This window comes from Muntiacus reevesi, chromosome 9, assembly GCF_963930625.1.
Source record: "Muntiacus reevesi chromosome 9, mMunRee1.1, whole genome shotgun sequence".
In the NCBI taxonomy this organism is placed as follows: domain Eukaryota; kingdom Metazoa; phylum Chordata; class Mammalia; order Artiodactyla; family Cervidae; genus Muntiacus; species Muntiacus reevesi.
The window spans coordinates 34912689-34924688 of NC_089257.1; the positions used below are offsets into that span (position 1 = coordinate 34912689).

Genomic DNA, 12000 nt, shown 5'->3' on the forward strand with positions numbered 1-12000 from the left:
ATTCAATGTATACATATAGACTTAAATTATTGTGATATTGAATGGCTTGCCTTGGAAAAGAACCAAGATCATCCTGTCATTTTTGAGGTTACACCCAAGTACTGCATTTCAGACTCTTGTTGATTATGAGGGCTTCTCTGTTTTGTCTAAGGGATTCTTGCCCACAGTAGTAGATATAATGGTCATCTGAATTAAATTCACCCATTCCTGTCCATTTTAGTTTACCGATTCCTAGGATGTCGATGTTTATTCTTACCATCTTCTGCTTGACTGCCTCCAATTTACCTTGATTCATGGACCTAACATTCATCTTCCTATGCAATAGGAAGCAACTGAAACACAAATCACAGCAAAATCACAGCAACTGAAACAATTTACTGGCCATCTCTGACTTGTATACATTAAATCCAAACTCTTTGGTACCATCAATTTGGCCCTCCATTTGGCCTTCATTCTTCAGTGGTGTTTCTGAGTCATGAGTCAGAGGCAGTGCTGTTTGCTTGTCAATAACTCAGGAAAAAGACTATCTTCCTTAAGGTGACAGGGACACCACCTCCACCAAGCCCACAGAACCCCAGGGCCAAAAGAAGCCTGAGGTATGCTCAATTCCTAGAGGCCACTATTCACAGAAGACAGTAGAAAAGGGCCTGAAAAAAGGAAAGGAAAAGTGTGCAATAAGATACAAGTAGCAAGGAGATCCAACCAGTCCATCCTAAAGGAGATCAGTCCTGGGTGTTCATTGAAAGGACTGATGCTGAAGCTGAAACTCCAGTACTTTGGCCACCTCATGCGAAGAGTTGATTCACTGGAAAAGACCCTGATGGTGGGAGGGATTGGGGGGCAGGAGAAGAAGGGGACGACAGAGGATGAGATGGCTGGATGGCATCACCGACTCGATGGGCATGAGTTTGAGTAAACTCCAGGAGTTGGTGATGGACAGGGAGGCCTGGCGTGCTGCGATTCATGGGGTCACAAAGAGTCGGACACGACTGAGCAACTGAACTGAACTGAGCACATGTGTATGGCAGAGGCAGCTGGTTAAAGCCTCTCTAGTCTCCTGCTGCACTGGCAACAAAGGATAGTTTATCCCTTTATCCGATCTAAGAGAATCCCATCATAAATTCCATCCCTCAGTGAAAGACTGAGGGTTGCCCTGCTTCCCTTCTGCCCAATTCCTGTGGACAGGATGGGGAGAGGAGCAGCAAATCTGTAAGAAGAGCCAACATCTATCTAGCTTGAATAATCCTAGCCCAAGGCAAAGTCTGTTGGTGTTTAGTCACTGCACATCTGGCTCTTCAGTTCACGTACAGAGGGCAAAGCATGTAGCTAAGTTGCCTCTTAGTCTCCCGGCGAGGAATATACGTGGCATTTTACAAAAATGGATAATTGAAAGATGGAACAGGCCAACAATGATGAAAGTGCAGAAAAGAAACAAAAAAAAGTAACAGTGTTGGGGGTGGGGGAGGGATGATTCGAAGTTTGAGATTAGCAGGTGCAAACTATTATATGGGCTTGGCTTCCCTGGTGACTCAGACGGTAAGGTGTCTGCCTGCAATGGGGGAGACCCAGGTTCGAGCCCTGGGTCGGAAAGATCCCCGGGAGAAGGAAATGGCAACCCACTCCAGTACTCTTCCCTAGAAAATTCCATGGACAGAGGAGCCTTGTGGGCTACAGTCCATGGGGTCGCAAAGAGTAGGACACGACTGAGCGACTTCATTTCACTTCACTTCAATTATTATATAGAGAATGGATAAACAAGGTCCCACTGTATAGCTCAGAGAACTACATTCCATATCCTGTGACAAACCGTGATGGAAAAGAATATGAAAAAGAATGTACATATGTATAACTGAATCACTTTGCTGCACATTTGCTGAAATTAACACAACACTGTTAATCAACTATACTTCAATATAATTTTTTAAAAAAGTAACCAAGTTAGAAAAAAACCTCAAACATAAATGGAGTTACAAAAGAAACTGGTTGTGAAAAAAGAATGAAGATGGACCAGAAGTGACACCAGCAAAAACTGTGCATTAAAGGAACACTCAGAAATATTCCACAATATTGAAAGTGCTAAGAGTGAAATGTTGGAAAGTGATCCAAACTTAGAAAGGATGAAGACAATCCACCAAGGCACAGAAGAAAAAAAAAATATATATATATACTCATTCTGTATCATAAGTTACATGACAAGAAGGCAAGTTCTACTCAAGCTATTCTAGATAAGTTCTTCGACAAAGAAATAAAACATTTTAACTCTTACTGATTTTAATGTTTAAATTACAGTGTACTAAACAGAGAATGAGATGGTTGGATGGCATCATCAACTTAATAGACATGAGTTTGGGCAAACTCAGGAGACAGTAAAGGACAGGGAGGCCTTGTGTGCTGCAGTCCATGGGGCCATGGGATCACAAAGAGTCGGACACAACTTAGTGACTGAAAAAAGTATGTTTTAATACTTTTTTATTTTTGCATATATTTATGACTAACAGTGAGGATTTACAATGTTTGACAAAAATATGTAAAAGTCACAGAACACTCATAACTTTTCTTATTGAGTATTAAGACTGATTAGCTAGGTTTTAACTTGCATAGTCATTTGTACCGTCCCACCCTACTAAGCAAAATGAGGACTGTCTGTACTTGTAAGTTCTGGCACATCAAGGTATTTAGTATTTTACAACTGAAGAGAAACCATCAAAGGGACTTCCTCAGTGATCCAGTGGCTAAGATTCTGCACTCCCAATGCAAGGGGCCTGGGTCTGCTCCCAGGTCAGGGAACTAGATCCCACTTGCTTCAACTAACAGTTCACATGCAGCAACTAAGACCCAGCCTCGCCGAATTAATCAATTAAAAAAAAAAAAGAAACTATTGAAAAAAAGAGAGAAAGAAACTACCTTTTCCCGTGTTTGTTAAAATCCATTTAAACAAAAAAGGAACATGAACTCAAACTAGATGATGTTAAGAAGATTGTGTTTAAGGTTTTCTAGTGACTGAGAACTGCTGCCATCTTCACATGCAATTCCCCCAACCTGTTTTTAAATTACCCAAAACACACACACCCAATGCTGAGAGATGGGCTTCCTGAAGAGTTATTTAATTTGTCATCTGTGATAGTATACTACTTCATGCTTGTCCTCATCCCTTGCATGCTGGGGCAAAACAATAAATACGTAATAGAAATAATATGGTATAGTAGCTTTAGAGTCAGACCTCAACTTGAATATTATCTCTACCTGACTTTTTTGCAACCTTAAATTACTTATTAGGGTTTCAATTTCTTAATCTGTGATATAAGGATAATAATGCCTTCTTTTTGGAATTACAGTAAATGTCAAAAAAGATAAGATATATGAAGTGCTTAGCAAAATGTGATACATAGTAAGCACTTATATATAGCTATTATCACCATTATCATCATTAATATTTCTATCATTATTGTAAATATTTTAATCATGATAAAGCTGCTTTGCTTTAAGCACATTATTGTGCATGCATGCTAAGTTGCTTCAGTCATGTCCAACTCTTTCCTAACCCATGGACTGTAGCCCAACAGGCTCCTCTGTCCATGGGATTCTCTGGGCATGAATACTGTAAGTGGGTTGCTATTTCCTACTCTATGGGATCTTCCTAATCTCAGGGATCAAAACTCATGTCTCCTACATTGGCACGCAGATTCTTTACCACTGCTCCTACCTGGGGAGCCCAAATACATTATTAATCAGCCTATTTTTCAAAGATAAAGCCTCATATTCAGATATGAATAGATTCACACTACTTACTGGGTAATAAGGCTGACCTTAAATTCTTTCAGATCATTTTCTTCCATGGTACATGTGCAAAGGGCTGCCAACACTCACTCATCCTCTTCCTGCACTCCCTGATACCTAGTCTGCTCAGAGTTTCCTCTTCTGAGGACATTAAGAACCAAAGCCATTTCCCATTTCTCAGAGCTATCTGTCAGAACAATAGTATCTTGCGCTCTCATATCTCACATGACTTAACTGTCAGTTTTCTCTTTTGATTCTAATCCTTGACTCCAAACTAACAGTCATTATTACCTATATTGACCCATAAAGTTGCAAAGGACCTAAAGTCCAACTGAAGCCAATCCCTTTTCTCTACCAAACAATTGTTTAATTGCTAAGTCATGTCTGACTCTTCTGCGGCCCCATGGACTGTAGCCCACCAGGCTCCTCTGTCCATGGAATTTTCCAGGCAAGAATAGTGGAGTGTGCTGCCGTTTTCTCCTCCCCAGATCTTCCTGACCCAGAGACCAAGCCCAAGTCTCCTGCATTGGCAGGCGGATTCTTTACCACTGAGCCACCAGCGAAGCCCACCAAACAATTAATTCCCTCTAAACTATTCTATGTGAGTTAGCCTAGCAAGGTCTGTTTTAACACTTTTAGTGACAGAAAGCCCTCTACCTCTCGATTCAGTCCATTCAATGATTATAACTTTAATTTAAAATTTTCCTTATGTTGAACCAAAATCTCTCCCCTTTCAAGCAGTTTCCACCCATAGGCTCTAATTTCACATTCTAGAAAAACACAGGAAGTTTATCTATTCTATACTACAGCCCAATCAACATTTGAAGATTCCTGAGTTTCACTTTTCCACATTACACATTTCTAGTTCAGAAAGCACATTTTAAGCCCCTTCTCTCATGGACCTCCTCAGGACCGTGTATGGACTTGTCACAGTGATCTAACAACAAATATGTAAAGCACTTCCTTCTCCAACATTTGAGCTCCCAAATAATTACACTACAAATGATCCCTTTGTCCATATCCATCCATTATTATGTAAAAATTATTAATTTAACTAGTAGTTCAGGAAAAGTAACTCTCAGCCTAAATCACAGTTTAAAGAAAATGGTACTGAAAGTCTTAAAACAACCAGTTTTCTTGTTTTTTTTTTTTTTTTTTAATACTAGTCAATTACCAGGGAACACAATAAAGGAGGATCAGCTGGCTGGCTTGAAAGTCTCCTCTCTTTCCCACAAAGCCAAACACATGCCTGGGGGAAAAAGACCCAACAATGGGAAGGTTAGCTAAAAAAGGGTTTTGCTTCCTGTCCTGAGAAAGTTGAGCCAGTTAAAAGAAGGCAGTTATAGTGAGCCAAAAAATATTCTCTGTACCTTGCCAAAAGCAGGTACCAGAAGGATCAAATATTGTGCTATTAAAACTTGACGAAAGTAAACTACAAAAAAGAAGTGGCAGATTTTTCCTGAGCTCTCTTCGCCTGGCAAGAACGTCCATCTGGGGAAATACACACGCAGAGCCCCAAGGGACCAGTCAGGGGCAGCAACTGGAAGAGGATTCTTCCCAAGTCCTCGGTAGGTACAATCAGTGCAAGTACTGTCCTCAGAAGAACCTATACCTTTGTCAGGTAGTCGGAGAGGAGGCAGGGTGGAGTCGGGACTGAAACCCTTGTGCCCTTAGGAGCCTGGCACGAGCCGGAAGGTACTGACTAGAGGCTGCCGTCTACCTCCGGATGCAAGGAGATAGCCGAACGATCGTACTCCGAGAGGAGGTGATTTCTGGTACCGAAGATACCCCGGGTGGGAGTGGGCTGGGGGTACAGACAGGGGTCGGTATCTGACACGGGGAAAACCGTTCCCTGTAAAGTGACCGAAGAGGTCTCACAGGAACAGAGAAAGAGGAAGGCAAAAACCGTATTTTCACGTATTTGGGGGAAGATTGAGCTAGGACCTGTTCCCTTCTCCTGTGCCCTTATGACGAAGGTGGTGACATCAACAGTAGGAGCAGGTGTCCCGGGCCCTCATTCAAACAAGCAGAGTCCCCCACTGTCCCGAGCTCTTCTCGGGCTGTCCCCACTCGCCCCTCAGGCAGCGGAATCCCCATTCCCAACCCTGCCCCCTCAGGCTTTCCCCTTAGGTCCAGCAGGGGCTCTCCACTTCTCTTCCGCCCCCCAATCTCAAGGCCACCCTCAACCCGTCCAGACTGGCCCTCCCCACTCGCCACTCTGGATTGCTCTAGCTGCTGCCTTCCTCCGCAACATTCCCGTTCCAGTCCCCTGGCCCGGTCTCCCCTACGCCACCTCCCCCGGCCAGGCCCGGTGCCTCCCCCGGCGGCCAGGTCCGCCCTCTGCCTTCCTCACGCGGCGTCTCCCCCTCAGACCGGCGCCCTCCCTCCCTCGCTCCCGCCTCAGGCCGGCACCCGCACTCACAGAACTCTGCGATGTACCAGGTCACCGCGTAGTTCTCCTCGCACCAGTCCAGCGTGGAGGTCGTTGGACCCCAGTAGCCCTCGCGGTCCCCGGCGGGAGCCATAGCGCGCGCCGCCGCCGCCCAAGCGCTCCACTGGCTGCGATCGGCTCCGCGGGCTCCCAGGCCGGCTCTGGCCCTGCTGGCGCGCTAGTCTAGCGTCCCGCCCGCCCTCCGTCCCCGAGGGGCGGGGCCCGGCGCCGTCAGCGACCCGCCGGACCACAGACCCCGCCCACCGCGGCCGGCGCAGGGCCCAGGCCGAGGGCCGGGGACTGCCCTGCCCCCTCCTTCCTCGGGAAGGGGTGTGACCTGGGCCGCCGGCCCCGCCTAGACACGCCCTTGGCTGTGGGTTAGGCGTTCCTGACATCCCCGAGGCAGTTTTCTATCCGAACCTCTGAGCTTCTGTAGGAGGGGCGGTTGATTTTATTGAGGCGGGGGTGGGATGAAGGCTTCAATCAAGCCCTGGCTTGATAAAACCTGTGCAGGGATGCGCCTCAGTGTCTTTACTTGGTCACAGGCCTCCAGAGGAGCCCAGAAACCGACTACTCCAGCCCCGCCGGGGACTCCTAGGAAACAAACAGCAATTTTCTGAGAAAGGTATAAGTGTCAGTCAGTTCAGTCGCTCAGTCGTGTCCGACTCTTTGCGACCCCATGGACTGTAGCCCGCCAGATTCCTCTGTCCATGGGATTTCCCAGGCAAGAATACTGGAGTGGGTTGCCATTTCCTCCTCCAGGGGATCTTCCCCACCCAGGAATCGAACCCACGTCTTTTGCATCGCAGGCAGATTCTTTACCATATGAGCCACTGGGGAACAACAAATCCTGGTCCCAGAAAAATGAAGGGGGAGGGGGCACTTTGAGATCCTGAAACAACAGTGCAGCCAGAACGCTAAAGCCTGCTTCCCTTTGGGCTTCCAAGCCGCGAAGTTTCCACCATCTAGCAATCTATAATTGTACCCTGTTCTTCAGGCAACCCACAGCCTCCCCTACTACCAGCTTCAAGACCTTAATACTTCGCAGAGCTGCTGGAGGGATCTTTTTAAAACACAAATGCACGCCCCCTGCTCCTAGAGTTCAGCTACACCAAACTCTTCCCTAGCTCAGAATGTACGGGGTCCACTCCCATCTTCCTGCCTTTGCACTTGCGTTTCAGCTGGGACTGCCGGCCTTCCTCTCTTCCCCATTGACTAGTTTCCACTGGTCCTTTAGAATCTGGCTTCCTGAAACCCTCCTGACTCTTACCCCCAGTCGCTCCTTTGACCTTTGTTCCTATCCTCCAGTGAAAGATACATCCTGATCTGAAAGTCTGATTTCCATCTTTACCTCCAGGATTCTGCCTGACCATGCACTTTGCAACACAGAGTATAGTTAAGGATGGCACAACTGCAATTTAATATTTTCTAAAGAAATAAGTCATGTAAGAAGATATAATCAAAGGTAAAAGATATTACAGCCTCTCTACAAAAGGTCTATAGCAGATAATAGATGCGGAGCCTTTACTGGCAGTGTGCAAACCTAGGAATAGAGGTTGAGTGTTTAATAGGAATAGTAGGGTATCGAAATTTTTCTTTTGAACAGCAGACATTGAGCTGCTATGTACTCAGCCTTTGGCTGAATGCTAGGAACACATGGGAACTTCCCTGCTGCCTCAGTGTTAAAGAATCTGCCTGCCAATGCAGGAGTCGCCAAGTTTGATCCCTGGGTCAGGAAGATTCCCCCCGAGGAGGAAATGGCAACCCACTCCAGTATTCTTGCCTGGGAAATACCACGGATAGAGGAGCCTCGTAGATTACAATCCATGGAGTTGTAAAGAATCGGACAGGACTTAACAAAAGCAGGAACACCTGGAGGTAAATAGAAGACATCCAAAATGGCAGTCTTTAAAGAGAGAAATAATACTGAGGAGTGGGAAAACTTTTATTTCTAGTCATTTTTTATCTTGTCCTTTAAAATTTCTGTCTCAGGTATGTTCTTAATATATATAATAATCATAAGTATATATAATTTATAAATGAATATATATATTTGTATATTCAAAATGAATATGCAGAAATACATACTACAAGTGATTTGTTGATGAGATTGCAATAAAAACTGTAGATGCCACAACTGTAGACTGTGTTAATACTTGTTGTTAGAAGTAAAGCAAAAATTAGGGTGTTGTGGGAGCCGTTATATGGAAGGAATCTCTAACTCAGCCAAGTGACCCAAAGCAGAAGATGAGGCCTTGGCTACATCAATACCTAGCACATTAACAGTTGGGGGCAGAGGGGACCTACCATGATCAGAACAAAATTTAGGAGAGAAAAATCAATTAATTAAGAGAATTATTTGTTGTTGTTGCTGTTTAGTCAATAAGTCCTGTCCAACTCTTTTGCAACACAATAGAAATCCATGGAAACCCATGGAAATCCATGGGATTTCCCAGGCAAGAATACTGGAGTAGTTTGCCATTTCCTTCTCCAGGGGATCTTCTAGACCCAAGGATTGAACCCCTGCATTGCAGAATTCTTTACCACTGAGCCACCAGGGAAGCCCAAAAAGAATATTAACTTATCAATAAAGAGAAAAAGTAAACTGCAGTAGTATCACTGAGAAAACACAAAGTGAATTTCATAGATCCTTCAGCAATATCTGTCTTCCTTTCTCTCTTTTCTAAAAAACTTTCCCCCTCAGCCCAGTATTAATGCAATGTGTTTTAAAATATAAGGAACCAGAACAACCAAAGCTATCTCAAAAAAGAAGGAGGATTTACACTTCCCGATTTCAACACTTACTACAAACCTCCACCAATCAAAACAGTGTAGTACTGGCATATGGATAAACCTGTAGATCAATGGAACAGAATCAAGACTTGAGAAATAAATGATAAATTTATGGTCAGTTGATTTTCAACAAGGATGCTAAGAGAAGGAATAGTCTTTTCAACTGGTGGTGTAACAACTAGATGTTGTTGTTTGGTCCTAAGTTATGTCCAACTCTTTTTGTGACCCCATGGACATTAGCCCACCAGGCTTCTCTGTCCATGGGATTTCCTAGGCAAGAATACTGGAGTAGGTTGCCTTTTCCTCCACCCAGGGATTGAATCCATGTCTCCTGCATTGGCAGGCAGACTCTTTACCACTGAGCCACCATAGAAGCCCAACAACTGGATATCCATATGCAAAAGAATGAAATGAGATTCCTTCTAATTCCTTCTAATTGAAATGAGATTCCTTCTTAAAAAATTCTTTTTTTATAGATGCCCTAAAAAATTAGTTTAAATGGATCATAGACTTACATGTAAGAGCTAAAACAATAAATGGATTAACAATTCTCCAGGCCAGGATACTGGAGTGGGTAGCCATTCCCTTCTCCAAGAGATCTTCCCAACCCAGGGATCGAACCTAGGTCTCCCGCATTGCAGGCAGATTCTTTACCAGCTGAGCCACTGGAGAAAGGTCCATCTAGTCAAAGCTGTGGTTTTTCCAGTAGTCATGTATGGGTGTGAGAGTTGAACTATAAAAAAAGCTGAGCACCGAAGAATTGATGCTTTTGAACTGTGGTGTTGAAGAAGACTCTTGAGGGTCCCTTGGACTACAAGGAGATCCAACCAGTCCATTCTAAAGAAAGTCAGTCCTGAATATTCTTTGGAAGGACTGATGGTGAAGATGAAACTCCAATACTTTGGGCACCTGATGTGAATAACTGACTCATTGGAAAAGACCCTGATACTTGGAAAGATTAAGGGCAGGAGGAAAAGAGGACAACAGAGGATGAGATGGTTGGATGGCATCACCGACTCAATGGACATGAGTTTGAACAAGCTCTGGGAGTTGGTGATGGAAAAGAAGCCTGGCATGCTGCAGTCCATTGGGTCTCAAAGAGTTGGATATGACTGAGTGACTGAACTGAACTGAAAACCATAAACTCTTAGGAATATACATAAAAGTAAATCTTTGTTGTGACTTCCCAGGTGGCCCAATGGCTTAGAATCCTCCTGCCAATGCAGGGGATACAGATTTGATCCCTGGTCCAGGAAGATCCCACATGCTGCAGAGCAACTATGTCCATGCACTGAAACTACAAGTGGCCAAACATGTAAAGATGTCCATGTTTGCCATACTAGAAATGCAAATAAAAAATAAAAATCATATACTACTTTACACACTCTAAGAAAACCAATATTTAAGAAAGATGTGGAGAAATTGGAACCTTCACATATTGCTGCTATGTAAAATGATGCAGCCACTTTGAAAAACAGTTCCTTAAAATGCTAAGCAGAGTTACCATATGACCTAACAATTCTACTTCTAGGTATATACTAAGAGAATTGAAAACACATGTCCACAAAAAATATACAAAGAGTTCATAGCAGCATTAGTCACAATAACCAAAGAGTGGAAACAAAGCAAATTCTATTAACTGATGAATAAATTAATAAAATGACTACCCATATTTGTGTCAGTCACTCAGTTGTGTCCAAGTCTGTGATCCTATGGACTGTAGCCCACCAGGCTCCTCTGTCCATGGGATTTTCCAAGCAAGAATACTGGAGTAGGTTGCCATTTCCTCCTCCAATGTCAGCCAACTTAGTATAGTCTAAAGTCTTAACACGTGCTCACTTAAGTCCTTCAAAAATATATCTGGCAAAGTGTTTCTGTTGTAGGAACTGTTTGGTTCCCAGTAGGGAGGAGGGCTATTTCGTGTTCCCTCTTTCCCCTTGACTCACATTCAAGCCATTCAACTCCAACAGTGGTAGCTACCCCCAAAACTCGAGTTTTCGAGTCAGGAGTCAGCGTCTGTCCCAAGACGTACATTACATCTCACCAAGTAAGGTCATAAAGGAAAGTTAGTCCCATAAAGGCTTCATGTACTTTTTGGATCCTCTAAATAGTCTCAACTGCAATTGGGACTATTTGAATTTCTACCAAGACTGAGGCAACCCCTCCTGGAAGGGTGTCCTGACTCAGTTTGTTCAGCTGGGAGCCCCAAATACAGGAGCAAAGTAAGAGGACAGAAGGGAGCTGAAGGTTTCACACCCAAATCTGCACCCTTAAGACGCAAGTCTGGCATGTCTCACAGAGAGATAACGAACAGAAATGGGCACATCTACCCATTTCTCTTGTTTTCTACAGATTGAACTTAAAAGGGTGGCTCTTGGAACTGCTAGTTATTCCTATGGGTATAGAATACCCATATAATGGAGTATTATTCCATATAGTGGAATATTATTTGTCAATAAAAAGAAAAGAAACACTGATACATGATACAATGTAGATGAGCCTTGAAAACATACTGCACCAAAGAAGTCAAATACTCAAGGGTCCATATTGTATGATTCTGTTCATACAAAACATCCAGGGTAGGCAAATCTATTAGTGATAGAAAATAAATTAGTTGTTGGCTGAGAAGGGGGTAAGAATGCAGAGTGACTGCTAGCAGTTACACATTGGTTTTCTTTGGGAATGATGAAAGTGTTCTAAAATTATTTTGTGGTAATGGTTGCACAATTCTGTAAATATGAAAAAAAAACCAGCATTGAATTGTATATTTTAAACTGCACAATAAATGTTCTAAATAGCTGAACTGTGTGGTATGTGAGTTGTATCTTAATACACCTTTCTGTAAAATACATTCTAATGTTGAAAAATTTAGAAACTATACAAAAAAGTGTTAAAAAAAAAAAAAAAGGAAATCATTATAATCTCACCAACCAGCAATAACCATTGTCAACATTGAAGTATATTTTCTTTGAGCATTTTATGTATGGATTTTTTTTATT

At 43.4% G+C, this 12000-nt stretch overlaps 1 protein-coding gene across 1 annotated transcript in view; it reads right to left on the reverse strand.

The window, feature by feature from the left end:
• Positions 1-6394, reverse strand: part of ACER3 (alkaline ceramidase 3) — a 148081-nt gene extending 141687 nt beyond the window's left edge. The window contains exon 1 of the mRNA XM_065944813.1: positions 6200-6394. Within this exon, the coding sequence (XP_065800885.1) occupies positions 6200-6302 (103 nt within the window). The 5' untranslated portion in view covers positions 6303-6394. The remainder of the gene's footprint in view (positions 1-6199) is intronic.
• Between the last annotated feature and the right edge of the window lie 5606 nt (positions 6395-12000).